At 34.8% G+C, this 25910-nt stretch overlaps 3 protein-coding genes across 4 annotated transcripts; 2 read left to right on the forward strand and 1 right to left on the reverse strand.

Annotated features, from left to right (window-relative positions):
- Positions 1–10514: 10514 nt before the first annotated feature.
- LOC129310065 (uncharacterized) lies at positions 10515–12678 on the forward strand. Its single transcript, XM_054951902.1, has one exon. The coding sequence runs from the start codon at positions 10762–10764 to the stop codon at positions 12415–12417; it is 1656 nt and encodes a 551-aa protein (XP_054807877.1). The 5' UTR covers positions 10515–10761; the 3' UTR covers positions 12418–12678.
- A 2936-nt stretch (positions 12679–15614) lies between these two features.
- Positions 15615–18858, forward strand: LOC129310067 (protein BASIC PENTACYSTEINE4-like). 2 transcript variants are annotated; one of them, XM_054951905.1, is made up of 4 exons: positions 15651–15771; positions 16805–16909; positions 17444–17592; positions 17682–18858. In XM_054951905.1, exons 3-4 carry the CDS (start codon positions 17524–17526, stop codon positions 18552–18554), a joined length of 942 nt encoding a protein of 313 aa, XP_054807880.1. In that variant the 5' UTR covers positions 15651–15771; positions 16805–16909; positions 17444–17523; the 3' UTR covers positions 18555–18858. The 2 variants fall into 2 exon arrangements, with proteins under 2 accessions (XP_054807879.1, XP_054807880.1); XM_054951904.1 differs by lacking the exon at positions 16805–16909 and having other exon boundaries at positions 15615–15771.
- Positions 18859–20514: 1656 nt separating this feature from the next.
- On the reverse strand, positions 20515–24842 carry LOC129310066 (probable serine/threonine-protein kinase At1g54610). Its single transcript, XM_054951903.1, has 7 exons — positions 24176–24842; positions 23800–24084; positions 22572–22889; positions 21751–21978; positions 21584–21684; positions 21375–21495; positions 20515–21086 (listed from the first exon to the last, which is right to left on the reverse strand). Exons 1-7 carry the CDS (start codon positions 24515–24517, stop codon positions 20760–20762), a joined length of 1722 nt encoding a protein of 573 aa, XP_054807878.1. The 5' UTR covers positions 24518–24842; the 3' UTR covers positions 20515–20759.
- Positions 24843–25910: the final 1068 nt, after the last annotated feature.

A 25910-nucleotide genomic window follows, 5' to 3' on the forward strand; every position in this document is an offset into this window, starting at 1 on the left:
AGATGTTATCTAAACACACACAAAATCACCTCAATCGAACGTCGAATGGAGATTTAGGACGAGTTTAAAGTTCGCTCCCTGTGTTGTCAATTTGACAGCTAAATATTATCATTTTTGTGCAATGCGTCGCAGCACAATGATGCTTAGCGGCGACACATGTCCTATTTACTGCATAAATGATAAATTTGAGTTTAAAATTCAATATTTTACATTTCATTTGAATTCCAAGTTTCTGCAAAAGTTTTAAAGCTTTGATTTTGTAACACCCCCAACTCACCAAAGGCCTCTCCCCCTAAACTTTCGCCATACTAGACACACCTTCCTTAGGCCCCATATGGGATGACCCCTCCTAAGAAAGCGTCAGGAGACAGGGCTTCCCATAGTAGTATGTGGGATTATTCTCCTACAATAAATACCATAGGGAGAGCCTGTTCAGTGGTATCAGGTTTAGCCTTAACTTCCTTAAGTAGGAGAGGTTGGAGGATCAAACTTGGGGAGGATCTCCCTGCAATATTTATTACAAGAGAATAATACCACATACTACTGTGGAGATGCCCTATCTCTTGATACTCTCTTAGGAGGGGTCATCCCGTGTAGAGCTTAAGGAGAGTGTGTTCAGCATGATGAAAGTCCAGGGGAAGAGGCCTTGGTGAGCTAGGGCTGTTACAAATTTAAACTTAATGAAAGTGTGTGGGAGATTTATAGGGTTTTGGGTTATGCATACACTCATTCACTCATTTTTCACATCACAATTCACACATATTCTCTCTCACTTTTCTGAAATTTTTAGCATCACTTCATCCAAATTTTCTCTCATTTTTCTCTACTTTTTGACACCTTCCTAACCACAATCCTTTATCTAAAGCAAGTATTGAAGCCATAAAAGTCATCTCAAGGAGGATTTAAGCTTGGATTTAAGGAGGATTCACCATGAGAGCCTAGACTCACAAAGGTTTCTAAAAAAGATGAAGTCATATCTTGAGTTCTCCTAAACCTTTTTTCTTGGATTTAATTTCTTTGAATTCTTCTCTTCTCCTTTTTTAATTCTATAATTCATGCTCTTGATGATTGATTTTAGGTCTTAGATCAATCATTATGGCTGAAATTCATGTTTTAAAGAGGAGAGAATGTATATTTGATTCTTGAACTAGTTGTACACTTTAAGTTTTTACATTTATGCCTTAAGGTTTTGATGAATGAATACATGATTTATTTTCAATCTCTTATTGTGTTACTGTGCAATTTGCCTTAGTTTAAGTCTTAAGTTTTGGTTAATATCATAATCTTAGTTAGTTTAAGGTCTTAAACATGATCAAAGCAAAGAGTTAGAACTAGTTTTAAGGATGAAATCACATATTGGTGTATCTATCTTAGGTGATTTGTGCATTAGATTCAAAGTGATTATTAGATTCTAATCACTATCACCTAATCTTGATGGTCATTAAGATAACTTTACACACCAATTAAAGAAGACAATTTAATATAAAACTAGATGAGGAAGAACAAGGATGGAAATAGTAGAATTTAACCTTGGGAAGCTATTTTGATACTTAGTTGATTTCTACACATTTTTTATATTTGTTTCACATTAAAATCAAATATAAAAATCTAAATTCTCTTTTAAACTCTTTAATTCAATTCTAAAATTTTAATTTGTCATAATCATCGACTTGATTTGGTTTCAAAATGCTTGCTCCTTGAGGATAAAATTACTTAAGGTGCTTACACTACTACACCTTAGTTTTTTTTTAGTGCGTGTGTGTGTGAGGATAAAATTACCTAGGGTGCTTACACTACTACACCTTAGTTTTGTGTGTGTGTGTGTGTGTGTGTGTGTGTTTCCAATTATTTTGCATACTAATAATATACTAGCTCAAAACAATAATGGAGTAGCTTTTGCAAATCTACACAAACCATCCAAACAAACAAACAGAAAGTTTTGATACTGTAGCCAAATATCGACTTCTCAAAAGTCCATTTGCTCAACGGGATTCAATCAATATTTAGTCTATAAGATTAAACACTAATTATCAATTATAACTTTAATTAAAATCCCTTTTTCACCTAATTTTGGGTATCTATTACACCCAAAATCTCACTTTAACTCCATTAGCACTTTAAATACACTTTGTAAATTTTATTTAACACCTAAACACTTAGATAAGCATAAATTTCCACCCATATTGCTCCCAAACTCCTAAAATTCACTTAGGATTTGTTCAGACCCTAACCAAAAATTCCAAATTACTATAAAATCATCAAACCTATGTTTAAAAACTTGACTTAACTCTCCAAGGCCCTAACTAAGCTAATGTGTTTCGTCAAAATGTAAGAAGAGATGAAAATCAACACCAACACTACCTAAATCTATAAAAAATTCACACAAGGAGAGGAGGGAGTGAAGAGGAACTTACCTAAGTGAGTAGCAACTCAAAATGCCTTTGAATCACTCCCAAAATGAAGCCTTAGTAGACATCAAGCCTTTCACCATCACCCTTTCATGTTTCCTCTTTCCCTCTCTTATGTTTCCTCGCATGAGTGCAATCTAATATGTTTAAATTGTTGCACATTTGCCACAATGGATGGTAAAATAGGCTTCAACTAAAATTTGAGCCTCGTGTGATGATCAATCTGTATGAACTCCAAGTTAGCCCCTTCCAAAGCTGTCTAATGACCCAAAAACCTTATTAGTCATCTGAAAGCAACATTAACTCATTAATCTTTCAATTTTACCAATTTATTCCTTTTTAAACACAAAAATTTAAAGTTAGAATTTGAGGATGTTATATTAAACATGGTGGCCTCTAGTTTAATATTATATTATTGTATTTTTCTTTATATTATCGTTGGTTTTACTGATCTTCTTTGCCTTTTTGTTTCTTCACCCTTCACCAACAGTTTGCCATTAACTGCCATTCTAGTGCCCTCTTTCTTAATCTTGAATCCTGAGATGTTGATCTTCTTACTACCAGTGAAAAACACTAAATAAAAAAACAACTCAACAAACTAAATAGAAGCCAACCTTGATAGAACCTATGAGTTGGGGTGATGCGATGCAGTCACCCTTGATGGAGGAATGGAGATCATTCATTCAACAGAGGAGACTAACTCTCTTAGGAATGTTGTACCATTTGCCTTCTTCCTCTTTTTGGATAGGCCATACTCTTGATAATCATTTTATTAGCTTTATTGATCCTTGATTGAATCAAATGAGAGAAACATGTAATTTCATTTCTTACTTCTCATGTATCTTGTCCCATTTTGTTCAAAAAAGGGATATCAGTTTGGCATTTAGATCGTTAAAAAAGATAGCCAAAAACTAAATGAAGTCAAGGCCTAAATGGATCAAATTAAGCATTGGATTTTGAACAAAATAATCCTATGGCCCATGCTGCATGGGGGATGTAAGGGACAATAGGGATGGATATATGCTACTGCATGTTACTTTATAGAGAGAGTGAGAGGGAGGGAGGGGATGGAGGAAGAAGAAGCTAAGAGAAGAGAGAGAATCAAGAGTGTCAAACTTAGCTTGTCATGTAGGTTTTTATTAGTCAAAGAAATTAATTTAACAGTTAATGTTGGTATAAGTTAACTATGGGGTAAAATTGCACTGTTTTTTTAAAGATGGAGGATAACATTACTCTAAAAAAAAGTTTAAAATACCAAACACACTTGAAAAAAAAGTTTTGGGGCAAATTTGCCCTTTAACCCATTCTTTTTTTTTAATCACTAGTCTTATCATTTTATTTTTCTCACTTAGGATAATTCTAAATGGGGTGGTGATATTTGGCTATACTAGTTTATTCTATTAAAAAAAAAATGAACATAAACTTAGTCTACCCTATTTTAATTCTGAGTCACTTTCATCATTTTTTGTTAAAACTAAGAAAAAGTTTAAAACTTATTAATTCTATCTAAAAATTTAAAAAATTATACTTTATCCATATTAAATACATCCTTACAAAATACTATACTTTACTACATCAACATTTAAAAGGAGTATAAATGAAAAAAATTATAATAAATAATGAACATGATGTCTTATAAAAATGACCACAAAAAACCATCATCCAAATAGAAATTTTTTAGATATATTGACCAGGTACACCATCTCATCTATAATTTATTCAATTAAAACATAACACTTCATTTAATTTTAATCCTAGCTATCATCTCACCTATCATTTTACTTTATTTATATTATTTTATTTTTTAAAAAGTAATGGTTCTACAATCCAATTTGAATAAATTATTGGGGCTTTAGCAAATTTAGCTAATATTATATAGCTAAATAAAACTAATAACCCACTTTTTTTAAAATTAAGATAATGGCCGTTTCCTAATTTACTTTTGATATAAAAAATAAAATTACCCTTAAACATCATAATACCTTGATTCTCCTTTTTTATATTGGTTTCGCTTTCATCCACTTGAAGACATGGAGATGACATTGCACTCTTAATCATGATGGTGAAGAAACTGATAGTAGACAATGGAACAGCTCATGTCAATGGATAAACAGAGTTAGACATTTAGCCAGGAAACCACAAGAATGCGAAGTGAGGCAAACTCAAAGCTATAGATTCAGGTTGAAAAATCACAAATACAAGGTGAGGAAGTCTGAAATTGCAGCTTTTACATAAAGCCACACTAAAGCTGTTGATTTAGGGTGAGCAAGTTCGGTCAAACTCTGTTATAAAAACTAGAGTTCAATCGAGGGTTTCTTGAGATTTTGTTTAATCTGTTTTGAAAAAATAATTATGTATTTTTCATATCATTGATCTGCGATACTACATCATTAATATATGACTGTATATCAATTATAAATAAATTTATATCTAATTATCTGGTTATGTTGATCTATAATAGTATATCAGTGATATACTATTATATATCACTAATATATAAACCATATCAGTGAAAACTTACTAATTTATTTATCATTAATATATAGTTGTACATCAAAGATATAGTATTGCAAATCAGTAATGGAGTTTCTTTTTCAATATCTAATGTCCTTTTTGTTATATCTAGGAAAAACAAAGAGGGAGAGAGAGGGAAAGATCTGTGATAAAGATGGTAATTCGAAAAAATTAGATCAAATATTATGATAAAGAAAAGCACTGTACAAGAAATAAATATGATGATCTACCAAGAAAATCAAATCGAAAAATTTGATGAAGAAAATATTTAGAGATAATAAATCAAAGAGAAAACACGTATAATACGATTTTTTAAGATAAAAATAAAAGATCCAATCAGCTAAAAAATTTTTAAATCAAATATATTATGTTTTAATAATACATTTATTTTGAGGAAAAAAAGGAAAACACATCTAATTAATTTTATAAATAGACCATATTCTAAAATATTTAAAACCTCATCCATAATTTATGAGAGTTGTATTTTTTAAAGCTATTGAGCTAATTTTCTCTAAATTATTTTGATCAATTTTGTTCATAGAAACTCTCATCCTTGTTTCTTGTTCCACTGAATCCTTTTTTCTTGCCCTGCTTTTAGTTTTATCAATGAAGCTTTGCCACTGAATGCACTCGCCGTCGATTAGTTTAGGAACTCATAGTTGGTGTCGCCTTCGACAGCGCACGTCACCTGTATAGTCAAACAATTTCGATCTCTTCCTCTCCTCTCTTCTTCCTTTAATCATGGGTTTTCTCTTATTAAACCTAAATTTTGCGTAACTTCCTTCGTGGATAATTCCCAACATGTTGTCACTAATTTATACTTCGATTTTTTTTTTGAAGAGTTAGTATTCTTCTAGAATTTGGAGGCGGTTGAAGAATTGAAGGAGGTTGGGATCATTTGTGGTTGTGGTAATATTGGATGAGGAATCATTGTCACTATAGAAATTATGAGGGTAAATCTGAAGATGTTGAAATTGCAAGGTGGAGAAGGATTCTGTGATTGCTGATAAGCTACTGATAAAGAGGAGAGGGTTGACGAAAAAAGATTAAAATAATTCATCCAAATTGAACTTCAATTTTTTCCAAATAAATAAAATAAATGCCAAGCAAGTGCAGGTAAAAATCTTATGAGATGTCATATTTTGATTAATTAGACTATAAATGAAATGATACAACTAGTCTATCTAAAAATTTCTTAATCCAAATATCTTATAAATAAACATGGAAGGAGTAGTTTTTTTTGTTTTTGTTTTCATGTTGTACTACTTGCATGGTTATTAACTCAAGGCTCAAGTTAGTGTTTTCGTCTACTTTTGAAACTTTGGAATCCCTTACCCTTGTCATTTTATAGGACATTTTTTTTTCAAAAAAATAGAATATAAAAAATATAAGATATTTTCAATTATTCAAGATATAATTAATAATTTTTTCAAATATGTCACTAATTAGAAAATGTAACTAATAAGATTTTTAATTGTGATACTCTATTAAATAAGGATAAACATAAAATATTATACATTCTAATTAAACATGTAAAGAATGTGTAATTAAACATAAAAAGTTTCTTATATTGTGGTTTGGATGAGGTACCCCAACCGTTAATAATTATGAGGCCTTTTTAATTCATTTACACCCTTATTTAATATGGTGTCTCAATTAAAAAATCTTATTAATTGCACCTCTTAATCAAGGATATTTTGAAAAAAATAATCTCATTAATTACATTTTAAAAGATCCAAAATACCTTATATTTTTAATATCTTATCTAAAAAAACCCTCCAACCCATAGTATATGACATTTTTTTAGAAGCTCCACTTAGTTCAAAATATAGAAATTGGATAATTTTTAGAATCATTTACTCTTGTTTCATTTATTACTCTTTTTGAAAATTGATGCATTGGACTTTCAATTATCATGATCAAAACACTTATATATGATATTTAATGAGGGTATAATGGAAAAGGTATGATTTTTTAAGAAATTAAGATTTAAACTAATATTTTTTTAGAATCATGAATTAGCCACTAGTATCTTATATTATACTCCCTCCATCCCAATTTACAAGACACTTTTAGACAAGACTACATGTATCAATAAATTTCATTAAATACATTTTACAACTTTATTTTTTCAATTTAGAGATATAAACATCCAAAAATATCTTCTAATTAATATTTCATTTACTCTCCTAATCCTATCTATAAGTTATTTTTAACATATTTTATCAAAATAAAAAAATTCTAAAACTTATTAACTCTATTTTAAAATTTAATAAATTCTCAAGTTTGCTTTTGTTAAATATACATACTTTAATAATATATTTTTTCTTTTCAATATTTAATGGAGGATAAAGGAGAAATTTGTGCTAAAAACTTAATGAGATTACTTAAAAATAAGACATAAAATCTTCTCTTTCTGCCTTATAAATAAAACTAAGGGAGTATGAAAGAATATTAAATATAAAAAATATAATATAAAAGATAATATTAAAGAAATATCATTAATAAAATTTATTTTTATTAAAATATTTTATATTTTAAGACATTAATGTTTTTTAAAAAAATCATATAAATTGAGATGGAGGGGATAATTCAAAGCAATTTCTTTATAAATTTTCGAACAAGAGGCGCAAGCCATGAGCGATTAAGTGGTACTCCGATATTCATTTTTTAAAAGAAAAAACAAGTTGTTGTACTTTTTTTAAAAGGAAATAAACTCAACTAGACCAAAAAAAAAAAAAAAAAGCATGAGTTTCGTGTGAGTTGGGTAACTGTCGGCGTCAATTGATTATTTTGATATCTCAGTTCTCAAGGCCAATTCTCATTCTCCAGTTGTTTCTAAACAAATTATGGCCACCACAAATTTATTTGAAAACATTGACTCCGTCAACGCAATTATACAGGAGGAGTATAAGTAATAATTTCAATTCTAAGAAGTTTATTTTATTGTTTGTCAACGAAGACATTGAATCAGTGAGCTTTTTTTACGTAAAATATCGTTAAGAGAGTGATGAGGACGTCATATTACTATAGTTTCTCATACTTGTAGCAGGTGACATTATTATAAATCTCACCTGTTTCTCTGAGTTTTTCTATTGATTCGCAAGTCAAGACGTTAGGTTTTGCCAGTACATGCCATGCCTGATCTTTGTCGATTTTTATTTTCAGCAATGAAAAGTCTACTTACCATTGGTTTGAAAATAAAAAAAATATAATTTTTTTATTTATTATATATCCCTTCATTTTAAATTATAAGTCACTTGCGAATAAAATTTTACATATCAATAAATTTCATTAAATAAACGTAATAATTTTATTTTTTAAAACAAAAGTAAAAATATTCAAAAACACCTTTCGTTTAATATAATAAAAGGAGAAACGGATGAAAATTATATAAAGAGAGAAAATATAATATTAAAATAAATTTATTCAATAAAATTTTAATTCTCTTAAAATTTTTTATATTTTGAGATATTAAATTTTTTCTAAAAGTGTTTTATAAATTGAGACGGAGATAGTATTTATTGTGTTACTCTTATCATTAGTTGATATTTTTTTCATTTTAAGCATAATGGTGATGAATATTAAGAATTTTTCATAACAAAAAATTTACATGAATCAGATATGATTATTGATTATTCACAATTTAGATATTACTAACTAACAAGATGATCATATTAACAGCATGATTCAAACTACTTTATATTATGATTAAACAAACTCATGTCCTTATAAATAATTAGACGCATGAACTAACCTACTTTGATAAATATTTAAGAGAAATAATACATGATAAATTAACGTTTGAATTTACATTAGAAGATGTGTTTATATTTAATATCTTTAATATTTTGAATTTATATTAGAAAATGTGTTTACATTTAATATCTTTAATAGGAGAATATTTGTGAGCAACTAAAAAATAATAATTATTTACGTTTGTATATCATTTTTTATGAATATGTCATTTTAAAATTTTGAAACAATATTAGTTATTAAAACTAATTAAAAATATTAAAATTAAAAATAAAAACATTGATAATATTTTTTAATCTAAAAGCAAAAACTTTAGGTAGCAAATAAAAAAATAGAAAGAATTATTTTAAAGTCCCACTCAATACAATTAATTACTCTAAATTTATTAACAACTTAGTTTAAGTATGAATGAAACTTATATGTAATTTTTTTTTTGGGTTAAGAATAAAAAATATTCTTGAATTATACACAATAATTCATAAATAACCTTAAACTCAACTAAAAATTAATTTTATCTCTTAACCTTAAAGTTTTACTTCTCTTATGTCCCTAAAGTTAATTTTCCTTTAATGTGGTCTGCTCCATTTGTTTTAATTTTTTACACCCCACCCATCCTTCTTTCATCCGCCTCTCTCCTCTCTCTCCCTCTCTCTCTTTGAAGCTCTCAACTATGGCTTCCATTGTAATAGGAGTGAGATTGACATTCCTCCCTCTATCCCTCCAATGCTACCCCTCTCACATTCGACCCATTCTAAAGCCTCCTTATCTTGTCCATCTCTTCGTCCACCACCTCCATCTCATCGTACTTGGTTGTTCTTGCACATTTCGTCTACTACCCTCACCTCATCATACTTGGCTTGATGATGCTATTGCAAAAGCTACTTCCTCCACCATGCACAGGCTCTCAACATCAACTACATAGTGCCAATGAGCATGGGAGTAGTGAAGGTGGTGTTGTTGGTGTTGCCAAAGTTGAAGGGGAAGTTGAACAGAATAGCACCAAGGGAGTCAACACTAAACATATTGATGTTGGAGCCAGCGGTGAACGTGGAGAAGAAGGAGGAGATGGAAGAAGACGTGAAAAGGGAGTCACTCACTCACCGTGTTGCTCGCAACAAAGTGAAGCATAGGACGTGGGAATGTTGGTGCATTGTGCTTGTGCCGGCCAGACATGTTCAAGGGGACAGAGCTTTTAGAGAAAGAATGACAGGTTCAAGAATGTATACTTAGAGATTAAAAATCGATCCAAGGATGTGATTATCAGTGGGGCTGAGAATGTGAGTAGCGTGGAGGCTAAATCAATGCTATCCTGCAACCTAGCAATAAAGGAGGGCGGAGGCAACGACGACGCCTTACGAGCTCTGAGGAGAGAGAGAGCGAAAATGTGAAGCTGCCAAAGGGAGAGAGATGGGAGAAAGGGAAAGAAAGTGGAGGAGAGAGAATTTTTTTTTTGTATTATAAAAATATTGGTGGGATTCATTATATAATATTTTATAATAAAAAATTTGAAAAAAATTAAATGTAAGTCCTATTAACGAAAAAATGAATGGAAAAACTAGGAGAGCAATGGAGTGAAGAATTGTTGAGATTGAGAAATATAAATGATATATAATTAATTTTAAAATTATTTGGGTATGCTCATGGACACTTTAATCTATAACCTTTCTTTCTTTCTTTTTTTTTAAGAAAAAAATGTTATACTTGTGAAGTTGCACCCCTAGAAACCTCATTGAGTCATCATACTTAAATTGCCAACTTGCCGCTGGCGCTAACCATAAATCGTGTGGCGGGAATCAAAACTGACAGACAAAGAAGTTGAGACCACGCTCCAAACAGGCGCGTGTCACTCCGAATCTAGACGTTCTCCGTCCGCTACTCTTTTTCTGTTTGTACCCAAAATCAGCACACAACACACCCACACCACGTCCCCTCTCTCTCCTTCTCTCTCTCTCATCTCTCATCGTCTGAGCTCTGAAGTCTGAACAACTACGGACGCTCTGAAAGACTAAACCCTAGTACGCTTCTCTTTCATACCTTCCCCCCCTTTCCCTACTGCAATTTCGCAGAGCTGCGAGCCTCCGCCATGAAAGAATCGGAGAACGATATTCTCAACGGGTCCATTCAGCTCCTTTCTTCTCTTCTGGATGAGATTCCCACTGTTGTTAACTTTAAGGGTAAATGGTCTCTAATTAGAGCCAAACTCTTCGATCTCCAGACTCAGCTGACGGATTTCTCCTCTGAGTTCCCTAATTACCCGTCCAATTCTCTATCGCTCGAGCTACTTCAGTTCATTGCGCACACCCTAAACGAGGCCGTTTCACTTGCCAAAGAATGCCAGTCCCCCAACTTATCCCAGGGAAAGCTCAAAACTCAGAGCGACATTGATTCGGTCCTCGCTAAGCTGGATCGCCATGTGAAAGACTGCGAGATTCTGTTCAGGAGTGGGGTTTTGCAAGACGGTGTCATTTCCAGCGCGTCTAAAAGAGAGGCCGTACGGTCTGAATCCAGGAACTTGATTACTCGTCTGCAAATCGGTTCTGCTGAGTCCAGGAATTCAGCGATGGACTCCTTGTTGGGTTTACTCGAAGAGGATGACAAGAATGTGATGATAGCTGTGGCGCAGGGTGTGGTTCCGGTGCTTGTCCGCTTACTGGATTCTGCCTCTCCCGAGATGAAGGAGAAGACTGTTGCTGCTATCTCCAGAGTCTCCATGGTGGATAGTAGCAAACATGTTTTGATTGCCGAGGGTTTGTTGCTTTTAAATCAATTGGTTCGAGTTCTCGATTCGGGGAGTGGATTTGCCAAACAGAAATCTTGCATAGCCCTCCAGGCTCTAAGTTTCTCCAAAGAGAATGCTAGGGCAATCGGGTCTAGAGGTGGAATCTCGTCACTATTGGAGATTTGTCAAGCCGGCACGCCTGGTTCCCAAGCTTCGGCGGCAGGGGTTTTGAGAAATCTTTCTGTCTTTCCTGAAATTAGAGACAATTTTATCGAAGAAAACACCATTGTTGTTCTATTGGGGCTTGCCTCATCCGGAACTGCCTTAGCGCAAGAAAATGCAATTGGTTGCTTGTCCAACTTAATTTCTGAAGACGAAAGTTTAAAACTTTTGTTTGCAAAGGAAGGAGGAATCGAGTGCTTGAAGAATTTTTGGGACTCAGCTCCGGCAGTTCGGAGTCTTGAAGTCGCAGCGGAGTTGTTGAGTCGCCTGGCCTCTAGTTCACCGATTGCTGAAGTTCTTGTATCTGATGGGTTTATACTCCGAGTTGTGGGTGTGTTGAATTGCGGAATTCTAGGGGTGAGAACTGCGGCTGCTCGAGCTGTTTATGCTTTGGGGATGTACAACACTAAATCGAGGAAAGATATGGGTGAATGTGGCTGTATGACCCCATTGATCAAGATGCTGGATGGCAAAGCTGTGGAAGAGAAAGAAGCAGCTGCAAAAGCGTTGTCAGTACTCATGTTGTATGCGGGCAATAGAAAAATTTTCCGAAAGGATGAGAGGGGTATAGCTAGTGCTGTTCAACTGTTGGATCCTTCAATACAGAATTTGGATAAAAAATATCCTGTTGCAGTGCTGACCTCGCTTGTACATTCAAAGAAATGTAGGAAACATATGGTGGCGGCCGGTGCTTGTGTATATATGCAAAAACTTGTTGAGATGGATGTTGAAGGTGCTAAGAAACTCTTGGATAGCCTTGGTAGTGGTAAGATATGGGGAGTTTTTGCAAGACCCTAAAGGTGAACAGATTCTTGAAATTCCTAACGATGGTATAGGAAAAAGAATTGATTCATTGATTATGTATGTATGATAGTTGTGTTCAGTTCTTTTTCCCCTTTCTTTGTGTTTAGAATTTGGGTTTATTTGTCTTGTAGAGGCAAGTTCCGTTTCGTTAGAATGATTTCTGAGGCCTCTGTTTGAAAATATGGTGTTCAATGTGAACTAACAGAACTCTAGTTCATTTTAAATGCACTCATAAGTGATAAATATTGCCGTCTATTTTACCTGTTCATATTACACTTCAATGTGGCGAGTCTGAGGAGTGAAGTTGTTTATTGGTAATTGAGATGCATTGATTTCAGGAGAGGGATAATTGATTGCCAGCCATTTCTTGCAATCTAGTTGAAAGTGCCTTTACCTCACATTATGCGATAGTAATTACATTCAGAGAAGACCCGGGGGAGATGGCATAGTTCTATGGTAATCAGTTGCCAGTGAGCACTTTGTGTTAATATTAATGCTTGGGGGCCAAAAAGAAAGGAAGAAACATTTGAGATAATGATTTGTTGAGACTTGCCTTATGATCAACTTACAAATCGTTGATCCATATGGCCAAATTGCTTGAAATTCTGCGCTACTTGTGCTTCCGAGTGTTATCTGTTTTCCTGGGGCTGTTAAGTGACAGCTTCGTTTCTGGATTTTACAATCTGAATCCTAGACATTTCCTCTCTTAGCACATGCACACCTGTAGAGCCTTGATACAATGACTTCTTTAGCGATTTGATTTCCTCTTTTAGCATTGACTTCCAATTCCGAGCTCAATTTCTTGACTAAAGGTAACTACGGCTTCGTTCCTGCTTGTGTTTTTTAGATTATTTATTTAGATTAGATTATTAGAACGGCACGGCAGTGAGGACATTTCCTGGATGCCTTTTGGTGGAGGTCCACGTAAGTTAGCTGTCAGTAACATGTGCAGTTGTTCTTGACCATGTGCACATGGTCCTAGTCCTGGTCCTGGGTTTCCCAAAATTACAATCCTGTTTGCTGTTGCCTTAACAAGTGAGGACCGACCCCTCTTCCCTTAAATACGTCAATACTTGTCTAGATCTATAGACTTCTGTGCTGGTGCTCTAGAGTTTAGCCTGTAAAGAAGTTTCCGTGGAAATCATCTTTATAATATGAATGCATGAGCAGAACTTGCTTTCTTTATTTGTAATGATCTTGATAGAATTTGGTATATGTGACAGCTGTTGCTGGTGAGTCTGTAAACTTCGTGGACCGTTTCTTGATATATCGTTATTTCTGAAATGAAGAATGAATTCTAGTTTTCGTATGGGCCAACTATGATGTTTGTGTTTGTTTGAGGTCGTCAAAGTTGCCTATGCAGCATTCACATTAGAGAGACATCAGATGTCAGAGGTTTTGCGGTGATCTTTTCTTAGATATTGCGTTCCATCATTACCACAAAAACAAAGCAAGAAAATCCGTAGTCTATAAATTGCGAAAGCATGCTGAATTCTCTTTACAGATGTTCACGAACTTTCCACGTTGCATGGACGGCTCGAGTTGTTATTGAACCCAAGTAAAGTTTTCCCATGGAGCCCCCCTCTATTTATTGGGTTAGTTCACGGGATTACAGTTGATTTTAGGCCCAATTATTTCCCTCACTAGAATGACGCTTTTCATTTTTTGGGGCCAACACAAGTTGCCATTTTTAAATGTTTTATATGTCAGGCACATGCCGGGAAAGAAAAAGAATAACCATGTTCTGAACAGTCAAGGCGGCGTCTCCACTTGAAAACACTCATTCCCATGCTTGACTGTGCTGAAAGTTAAGTGCTACGTTTTGGTCTGCGCATTGTGATACATCATCACGATTATGGAAATTTGGATTATGTGAGTAGTCTAAATTCACGCGCAACACTTGAAATTTATTAATGGATATCTCTCTTCAAAAATTTAAAACAATTCCCATCATTAGAAAATCCATCATGTACTTTGTCCTTTTAAAAAATTTGAGATTTAAAATTTTTTGAATATAATATGATAAAATTTCTAGCATTCATTTGATTAAATTGATAGTTATTATCATGCCGTGTGAATATTTATTGAGTGAGTGGTATGTGCCGTTCACTCTATCCATATCCCAACAGCAGTGTTAAATTACTAGACTTTTGACCATAACAGGAGCAAATAGCCCAAACTAAAACTAAACAAGAATCTGTCTTGGGCAGTTAAGGTCCATCTTGTCCCTATACAACAACTTGCTTAAACCCACAGGAAGGCCATTGCATACCCTTTAAATCCTTCCAAACGCATTCCCACAAATATTATCTCCTGAAAAGTTCAAATATGCCTGCTCAGAATTAATACAATTTTCCTAATTTTTCATAATATTAGACCATAATTTACATAAAGTTTACGAATTCAATTCATTTACAATCAAAGGGCATTTTTGTCTTCCAATTATTCTTAGAGAAGCTTCTCGTTTCATATGAAGGAATTTATTTGTCAACACCACTAATATTGTGAAATAGTTATAAATAATTATTAATATTAAAATTAGTAATATATAAATATATAACAATCTTTCACAAGTTAACTGTTGTTAAGTTTGAACAGCATAACACAATTATAAAATATATATAAAAATATGTTTAAATTTTAAATTTTTATAAACAGTGTCAAGAAGTAAGAAATTATATAAATAGCGATTGATATTTGATGCCTTATGCACCTTAGGCTCGTAAAACATTTTATCATTATGTTAAGCAAGCCAAGGATCACATGTGCAATTGTACTTTATGGGCTGAAGGGACCTCATGCATATTGGATAGCCATATTGTGTTATTCTGACTCAGAGATTGTTATGTGGCCCAAAGAAAAGTAAAAAAAAAAAATCTGGGATTAGTACTAGTTTTGCTTATTTTGTAATTTTTTTAAAATAAGCATTTACAAATAAGAATTAATATTTTTAATTCGTTAGATGAGAATAAGTTTATTTTGAAAATATTTTTATTTTTATTTTACATAAAAAAAGATAAGATTCAATTTTTTCTTATTCTGGTAACATAAAATTTCCACTACATTAGTATCCATCAATATATATATATATATATATATCTTAAATTAGACACTAGCAGTTCAAGTATAGGGTAAGGAAACGGGGTGCGTTGGGTGTTGACGAGTCATTGGAAAGCTGTTATAGTTGAACGACGATGTCGTTTAGGCTCTGTTGTCTTGTCTGACATAGGATGTATTGAATCCGCCAATGACTCTTGTTCTCTCTCTTTCTGTTTCTCTCTCTCTATCATCAAATTGGAGGTAACCCTTTCAGTTTCGACTTCGAGCCGCTTTGCCACTCCGTTACCTGTAAGTCTTCTGTCTCATTGTGTTTTAACTGTCCTTTCTTTTTTACCCTAAGCTTTAAATTCTTTGCGCTTCTAACTTTCTAGGTCTAATCTGCTTCTGACCGTAGCTCTACTATAAGTTTCGATCGATCATGCTTATTTACTTGGTTTAGTTACTTTTTGATTCTTTACTAGAACACTCAATCCCAAATCCACACTGCAAAGTTATAATTCCACTTTCCCGTGGCGTTTGGTTAGTGAATATTCCAAGTTTTTAATGTTCTAAAAATTTGGCATGAATGTATAAACATTGTTTTTCTTTTTCACTTTTTCCTACTCAAATACCATGTAATTGTTTTAAGTGGAATTTTGGAACCGGGAAAATTATTTGATGTGATCATGGGTGGAGGTTATAGAAGTACTGTCAACTAGAGGAAGGCTTGCTTTAGAGTTTGAATTCAAGATTTCCATTGGACCTTTCAATCAATGACAATCGTGTGATCTCGAGTTCGAGAAAAAAAAATCCTCATACTCCACAGTATATTTTCCTATAGGGGAAGTATATAATCATGCCTTTGCTTCGCTTATGCATGGTGCTGATGAGAGTTCAGGATCTAAAATTCTCTAGATATCTTTTTCTGACATAATGTGAAGATCAAACATGAAAAGTCTGATTTTTCAACTTTCAACCAAAAGCTTGTATAGTTATGTGTGAAATGCTCCACTTAGCCTGTGAATGTATTGATGTGTGTATATCAATACAAATTGCTAGAATCAAAACCCAAAAAGTTATGACATTTTTTCCAACTATGTTGTAGTGAAATGTTTTAACCTTTAGAAAACTCAACTCAAAACTAGAATCAGAACATTTAGAAAAATGTAGTGAAATGTTTTAACATCTCTGGTCTTTTAGCTGTGTCTTTCTTACGCGTGGAGAGTTATTTTACATGACATCTGGTTTCTTGTATAATAACATTATTTGGGGGGGGGGGGTTCTCTTGTCTACTTTTGAGTTTATATTTATACTGGTGTTGTCTGCTCTATTTGTTGGTTAGTTTGGAGTCATAATCAATGATGGCAGTCTTTAGATTGTCAAGGGACATTTACTCGGAACAGTATCCCCAGGACTAACTTTTGCACAGGAGTTCGCTTGAAAATTGGTACGGTGGTGTAGTATGATTCCCCTTTTTCATGGATAGCAGTGCTTAACATCATGAGGACTGAATGGCTGATAAGTCTCTTTCATTGTGGTGAATTGGTCTTACAGGGAACTGCTTGTTTTTTTCTCCATTGCCCTGGAGTTGGTTATTAGAGGAGTGATGTTTCTAACTTCTGCTAGTGTGTTTTCTATCAAAAGGAAAAAGGAAAACTATCAATGTTGTGTTAAATTCTTCCCTCTAATACAGTCTTTTTGGTCAAGGATGTGTATTACAAGTGGAAGGGAAATAAAATTCTTTAGTGCATTATGCATTAAAAGATGTTGTGTGTGTATTTATATCTGGTTGAAAAGGATTTGGAGGATATTAAGTTGGGGAAGGTGGCCTTTTTGGGAATAAGTCAGGCATGAATTTAATGAAATATGCTATATCAATGCGAGCTGAAACTTTGAGTTTCAAATATTCGGCAAAATAGATCTAGATTCGGTATGTCTTTCCAGTCATGTAGATAGTTAACTACTGCATTTATTCTTTCAGCTGTAACTTGTGGATTTAGAGAATTTTGAGACTTCTTGACATCAACTTTCACCATTTGCTGCTGAATCATCTGGATTGAGATGGATGACGGCTGTCAACATGAAAATGGTAGGCACAAGGTGGACTATTACAGAGGAGCACATTCCCCGGTAAATATAAGGCATAAATTTAGTTCTCCCCTCCTCAAAAGCATGCTCTACTTTTTTTTTTTTTAAATGTATTCTATTTGGATGCGCAGTGGAATTTGGCTCCTCAACATCAAGCAAAGGAACCAAATGCCTTAGTTATGAATAAGAAAATTATGTCCATCATAGCTGAAAGGGAAGCTGCTATTCGAGAACGAAATGCAGCGTTATCTGAAAAGAATGAAGCCTTGGCTGCTCGCGATGAAGCCCTTCGGCAGAGGGATGAAGCACTCGTTCAGAGGGATAGTGCCATAATGGAACGAGATAATGCCCTTGCTGCCCTTCAAATCCGGGATAATGCTGTCAACTTCCAATTGGGTGGTGGAATTCAACGTGGATCAAAGCGAATGCACCATTCCTCAAACCATCTTGTTGAAATGGCAGAAGCAGCATACAGCACAAAGGATACTACCATAACTGAGGCCTTCCCTGTGACTGTAATAAATTCTGAAGCTGTTAAATCTCATCAGGCCAAGAGAAAAAAGGAAGACAAGGAAATTTCTTCTAAGGTGTTGAAGAGCAAAGGAAAGAAAATGGGTGAGGATTTAAATAGGTCAGCTTCTTCTGAAGGAACTAAAATTAAATCCGAGTGGGACAGACAGGATGTTGGCTTGAATTTGGTTACATTTGATGAAACTACCATGCCACCCCCAGTTTGCACATGCACTGGAGTACCACGGCAGTGCTACAAATGGGGAAATGGCGGATGGCAGTCATCCTGTTGTACCACCTCCTTGTCAATGTATCCGTTGCCACAGCTTCCAAACAAGCGCCATTCTCGAATTGGTGGCCGAAAGATGAGTGGAAGTGTCTTTACAAGACTGCTCAGTAAGGTAGCTGCAGAAGGCCGAGATTTATCTATGCCATTGGATCTCAAGGACTACTGGGCAAGACATGGAACAAATCGCTACATCACGATCAAGTAGCATGCAGGCATGCATATGGCTTGGGCCACCCTCTGACTGGACATTATGTCAGCTTATGCCTGGGTGATGGTGAGCATGATATGCTTAAATTTTGTTAAAGGAAAGGGATTTTTTGCTGAAGGCTAGTCCGTTACTTATTTTAAGTAGTTGGTATTGGCTAGAGCCAACTTCTAATTTATGAATGGGATAGCTATGAAGTATCTTTGTACATGTGCAGTCTAGATGTCCAGACCAAGGATGGCTGCTTGTTTGCAGTCTTTACCTGTCCAGTATGAATATGAATCCCTTGTGAGACAATTCTTCACTCCCCCACCTTTTTTAGTTGTTGACAAATCTATATTCTCTTTTCTGAATACGATTAAGGGATCGAGTGTTAGTGGTAGGTTGGAAGAGAACATAATTTTGAAGTTTCCCTTGAAGCACCTGTCCTGTAACACTCTTTAATCTTTACAGTCATGAGGTGCTCATCACAATAGGAATGGATGTAGGCTGGATGTTATTAGTAAAGGGTACGGGAACAAAGAGAGACTCTGGGAGAAACGTTTTGATAAAGAAGGATGAGAACAAGGCATAGGTCATTCTGTATTGTACATGCTCAGTCTCTTCATTTCGTTCACGTGCTTCCGTTGTTACTCAGACATAACTTCATGTGCTGTTTGGTCCATTTATTTAGTTCTCGATGGTTTTGAAACTTAGTTGTGTTTGAATATAATAAATGCTACTTATATATCTTAAACAAAATAATAGTGATTTTTTTTAGAAATGTATACCTCAACTTTAAAATTAAATAAGCAAAATTTCTAGTACTAAAAAATTTACGTTGACATTAAAGTACGAAGAGTCGTTAACAACTTAAGAATAGAGTATTCCATTGGGTTTCTTGTAAGTGCATGGGGCGACACTATATCATGAAAATAATGAAAGGGATTCAGGGGGTGAAATCACTCTTAACCTTTCAGATTTAACAGCACATTTTGGCATGCTGTGAAAGTTCCTTGGGACGAATTTCATATCTATGACGAATGGCGTAGCCTTAATTTCAGACGAAGTAGATGAGGTATGAGGAAAACATAAAGGTCCCGTTGGTTATTGGAATGAAATGGATTAAATTGTTAAAATAAAAATAAAAAATAGTGAATTAGAGAGAGATGATTTAGTTTATGAAATTGAGAATAATGATTTATGAGATTTTTAAAAGGTATGATGATTTCTACATTTAAAGTATATATTAATGAGTTTTATCATATTTATTATGAGAAAAAAGGATAATTTAATTCATTTTTATATTTATTTTTTAATTCATTTCATTATATATTTTTTTGTAATCACACGGGACCAAAGTGCCTAATGGTACCATGATCGTTTTCCCTCCAACGGAACTCCGTCTAGCCTGAACCATTTTTATTTACATTGGCGCATGAAGAAAAAAGAGAATGAAAAGGGTATCCCCAGAACCAAAAAACAAAACAGAGAATAAAGCCCCGATCCATCCATTCAAGTTTCAAAATTCGAATACTTGAAGAATATGCACGAAGCCCACATGCTATTTTGGTTTGAAGAAGCTTTTGTTTATATATTGCATTTTGTAGCCTATCCCTCTGTTCCTATATTTCTAGTTTCAATGATTTTTTGTTTTATTTGGGGGATCTTCATTGAACTTGAAATTTCCCCAACTTAGTGGAGTTAATTACCGGAACATTTGTATTTCATATCTATATCATAGTGACTTTGTTTTCTCACCTGAGAAGAATTCTATTGGTCCTCAAATAGATATGCTTGCAAACTACCATTCTAATTTCTCTCTTCCTCAATTCCCCTGTAGGACTCCAGACGGGACTATCATACGTGACTTCATAAAAGATTGATAATGTGCAGTGCATATAAATGAAATACAATAGACCCTGCAGGCAATCTTCTTGTTTTTTCTTCCCCCCTTCTAACTTGGAGGCTGGAGCAACACTATCAAGTTTCAAGGTCATGGAGATTAAGTTACCAGAAACTGTACAGCAGTGGGATTCAATCCTTCTTAATATACAAATCTAGGGATCTCCATCGTACATTATACATAAAATACTTTGAGATAGAATAAAATACCAAAAATGAGAGCAAGAAAGAAAAATGAATGAAGAAAACTACCGCTTTGCCCAATGAGATTCATCAAAGCCTCAATCCTCATTCTAGAATGCCAAAAGCTATGGAAATTGATTATTTGCTACGAAATAATAAGTTCATTGACGGGCCTATTGATGATGGCTTGAAGGCTCGCACAAATTTCCATGATGACGCCACCTGGGAGTCTGCTTTATTAGTTTTCCTCCCTTTGTGAGGTCTTGTAGCACTAGGAGCGTGATTTCTAGATCCTGATAGTTTTGAATTGAAAATTGCTGAGCCAAAGGAAGCACCAGTCGCACCAAAGGAAACAGGTCCTTTATGAGATGAATCTAATGTATAACCAACAGCTCCATCCTGATGTGGAGGTGGAAATTTCTCACTCTTGCTTTTTGCATTTGCATGGGTCACGGCTCTCCACTTCTGAAAATAGAGAAACACGAAATGCTGCTTAATGGAGAAAATAGATTCAATGAGAAGAACCGTCCAGTTTAACAGTTTCTCTGAGCCAAGTTTTCATAAAATGTTCGCGTAGTCCAAGTAAATAAAGTAAATAGGAAAGCTGGACCTCAGCCATAAAAGAATACAAAAGCTTGAACCAAGTGTTGAAGAAAAAGGCAGTCAAAATTGTATTTCAACTTAAATAAGTAATTTGAGGTCAAATGAGAGGGAAATAGACAAACATAACAATGAAAAGAATAATTCACATACATCTATGTTTGTTTGCAGTTCCGCATTGGCATCTGGAGCTGGAATGGCCCGGCCTCGATCACGTGCTCTGACTCTTCGAGCACCATCAACAGCATTAGCTTTCCCACATTGAGCTTTTCGCCTGAGAAAAATATAAATCCATCACCCGTCATCTATGAGCACCAAATAATCATCAGCCCAGAAGTTATCAAATGCAAAAATGAGAGAACCTTCTTGCTTCTTCATCTCTCAGTTTTACATCCAATTCTTTGCTGGGAGGATACTTCGGTAAACTTGATGGTTCACAAGCATAAGGCTCAGTCGCAAAGAACTGCAGAGAGAAAATACAAGTGAATAATTTACATCTTATATGTTTAATGCCAAAGTGACAGCTTACTTCACTACGCAGAGCAGCTGAGGCAGTGCCACGATCATCTGGATCTATTGCAAGAAGAGTTTCAATTAGAGGCAAAGAAGAAGGCGGGAAATCCTTGAAGGTTTCTGAAAGGCAACGTTTGTAAGGCTGCTGTGGCTTAAAGAGTATGGCATTTGGCAATCTATGCTTCTTCCAATATTCTTCAGATGGAGAGCCACATAATTTAAATATTTTGTGCAGTTGTTCAACCTAGCCCACAAAAATTCGAAAGTCAGTCAAATGCCATCCTGGGATGTACATTTGGAGGAATCTAATATTGGATTGCAAATAAAATTATTTCAAAGGTGACAATCGACAAAGGAAACTGAACTGCAAATCTCAATTACTAAACTTTTTATTGGTAATGGCAACCATCTCATTATCAGAGGGTACAATTACCAAAGACAAAAGCGTACTTAATATATACAATGCAACTTCCAATGATTGAAATAAGTTCCGCTGTTGCTTCTTATTCTTTTCTTTCTGCCTTTAACCCTGTTTCTGTCTTGCAGTTAATGGATATTTCCAGTCCATCAAGATGAATGTTTAGTGACATGAAAAGTGAACTAATCAGGAAGGTGACACGGCCCAACAAAAGCAGCTTGCCCCACATATTTTGGCTAGCAACTAAGAGAACTTTGATGCTAGAATTGCAATGCAAACCATTGCCGGCAAAGAAGGCATTGATGAGTATTATATTGTTAGTAAAGAACAAAATGTCTAAAATTGCTGCAGCAAGACTGGGACTTGATCTTTAAGAATAAATGGAAAGTGTTTATAATTAGTAGCTTCGAAGTTTAAACCTCTGTCCGGCCTGGCATGATTGGCTTCCCTGCAAGCAGCTCTGCCAAGATGCAGCCAGCACTCCAAAGGTCAACACCAACACCATAGAGTGTAGCCCCAAGAAGAAGCTCAGGAGGCCGGTACCATAGAGTGACAACTCTACTTGTCATGGGCTGTTTTTTCTCAGGATCATAAAAAGTAGCCAAGCCAAAATCTGCTATTTTAAGGATTCCGTCATTATTAATGAGCAAATTGGAACCCTTGATATCGCGGTGCAGAACACCTTGACTGTGGCAATGCTCAAGGCCAGAGAGTAACTGCTTCATATAGCATTTGACCTGCCATAGAAATATACTGAGAAACAAATCAGCTTTCAGTAAGATATTTTCTGACATTATTTTTAAATGAATGACAATTCCTTCTAGTTTTATCAATTCTTAGAAGGCGTTGCTCTTTTAAGATAAGTCCTAAATGAATTATCAAGTGTAAAGACTTCATGAACCGAATAATGGGCTACCAATCTTAAGCATTTACATAAAAACCGCAGGCACGGTATAATCACCCTCCATATATAATGTACAATCTTTGTTTCCCCTTTGAATTAGGGGTAGATAAAACAAATTGATTCCCGCGTAGCAACCAAATAATCTATTGGGTATTCTCAGCATGAGCAAAATATTAAGTGCTCATTGCGTTGGAACAAGAGATGTATCGTGCATTACCCAAGCAAAGAACATTCTTTCCTTCTTTCTTTTTGGTGTGTGAGCACCCGGTATCCAGTAAAGAACGTTCTTTGGCTATGATTGTTCGCATCTTAATAGATGAAGCCAAACAACAACTACAAAAAAATAAATATATTTTATTTTTCATTAACAGGGAAAAATAGTGAAAATCTCAAAATATGGCTAGCTTGCACAGGGCAAGAGAAGTTGAGACAAAACGAAAGTTTTCGATCTCGTTTATATTGATCTCGCTACTTTAAAAATAATATACTTTGTTAAGTGCTGTTCGTTTTCATATCAGGAAACAATACCACCTAAAGGTATCTAAACTAGTTTTGAAAGGGAAAATGGAAGTTGTTTGTGTACATATTTAGCAACTAACAAAACAAAATCATAACATCAACCTTGTCTCAATCAAAACAAAGCTGGAGAGTGCATAGGGAATCATAGCTAATATATATAGTTGAACTTAGCGCCGCGGCCAGCTGTTAACAGAGAATACTCTCCAGTTTAAAAATTGCCGTACCTGAGGCTCGGTAAACTTAACACCTTGACGAGCTGCGAGTCCAGCAAGATCGTGTTCCATATACTCGAATACCAAGTATAGACTGCATGACATTCTTGAAGTAACCAAACCTTCAAGTTTTAAGACATTGGGGTGATCAAGCCGCCTCAACAGAATAATTTCTCTTGCCATGAACTTCACACTCTCTGGCTCCATATTATCAAACCTAACTTTCTTTAGTGCCACTATCCTTCCAGTAAGAAGGTCTCTAGCTTTATATACATTGCTATAAGTCCCTTGCCCAATCTGAACAACCAAGACAAACACACTAGCTCTGATTCAATAAATCCAATTGGTATAAAACGAATATGGAATTAAGCTTCGTAGCAGTAAGCACCTTAGCAAGCTTCTCGAACGAGTTGGCGCGACGAGGAGACCAATCTCGGATTGCGTCACCAGCCACATCCATCAACCACGACGGCCAACCATGTTCGGTTTTAGCGTACGGATCAAGCCTAGGCTTACGTCTCTCCGGAGCCGGAACAGTCGCTGGGAAATCGCCTGTATGCCGAGTCCCCCGTATCTCCTTCTCCCTCGCCGGCCCTTCCTTCCTAACCACAACGGCATTACCTCCGTCAGTGACAGAATGTCGTTGACTACCGCGACGACGGCGATTCTGAGGTCCGGAATCCGACCATCGGCCTCGGCGATCCGCCGGTGTTCCAAGCACGCAACCCATTCGTCAGCTGTGGGTGCTCTCAGAGTACCGAAAACACATCGGAGTCGAGAAATGAGCGGTGTTACGGTTACTGAAACACCAAAGAAGTGGCCGGCGATTTCCAGAGAGAGAGAGAAAATGACCGGAAATGAGGGAAGAGATAACCGTGTTGAGAAGGGAGAGTTGGTGTTGGAGATGCAGTAGAGGAGGGACTGGAGGAGGGGAAGAAGGAAGAAAAAGGGTCATAAGTTTGGGACAAATAACGGAAATGCCACTGCGAGAGCTTGGTGTCAGGGAAATGGGGGCTGGAGCGCCAAGTCCAAAACGACACAAGAAGATGAGGTCATCGCGTTGAGAAACCGTAAAGGGTTGAACTTGAAGCTGGCCGTACCCGTAATGATAAAAGTAAAGCGAAATGCCTTTCGTCCAAAAGAAGTTGTTCACTTTTTAATTCTCAGAATTGACTTTCTTAGTAGCCACAGACCACTCATCATCATGCCCTTATTTTGAATTCATGCCTCTTTCAATTTCTTTAGACTTTTTCTTCAAATTCCACCCGCATGGTTTGTACTCTGTGTGCTTTCTTACAATTTTTTTAAAATAAATATATTTCCCCCAACATTTTATCATATTTCAAATTTTGTTAAGCGAGAATGACGACGCAAAGAAATTAATGTCAAATGATCGTCTGAAAACCATTCAAACCCTTGTACTTGTCTCTCGGGCGTCCTTATTTTACATAAACCCCCTTACAAAGTCATTAATTATCATTCTCCTTTTATTAAAATTTTGAAATTAATACATATTTCTTCCGGTCTGTTACAGGTACTTTTTCAAAATATTTTTTAATTCTTAATATAACACATACTATTAAGTATTAATTACATTTTTTTTAATATTACTTCTATTTAAATTCATTAACTATAAAAAATGTAATGTAAATTAAAAAAATATTTAAAGTGGGATAAAATTGAAAGTTCATTATATTTTTAAATAAAATTAATAATTTACTCCCTCCGTTAAAAAATATAAGATATTTTTGAAAGAGTTAAATGTTAAAAAATGTAAGGCATTTTTAGTTTTTTAAAATATAATCATTGCTTTTTTAAAAAAAATGCTCCTATTGATATTGATTTTATATTTATTATAATATGTTTAATAAAGATAAATATGAAAAGATAAAATTATTTAAAAAGTAGGTAATTATTTTATTGAGGGTGAGATTCGACTAAAAATATTTTATATTTTTAAATAGAAGGAGTAACCACTTTTTTTTTATTCTGGTGAGAAGTTAAATGTGCCTTATGATAAAAATCAAAGTGAATGGACAATAGTAAAAATAATAATTGATCATAAGCCCTCCTAATGCCACTAATGAAGGAAGAAATGCTTTTTAAAAAACAGACATTCCTTC

Source organism: Prosopis cineraria, unplaced genomic scaffold (genome assembly GCF_029017545.1).
Source record: "Prosopis cineraria cultivar Desert tree isolate PC_DT_omini unplaced genomic scaffold, ASM2901754v1 PC4, whole genome shotgun sequence".
NCBI lineage: Eukaryota > Viridiplantae > Streptophyta > Magnoliopsida > Fabales > Fabaceae > Prosopis > Prosopis cineraria.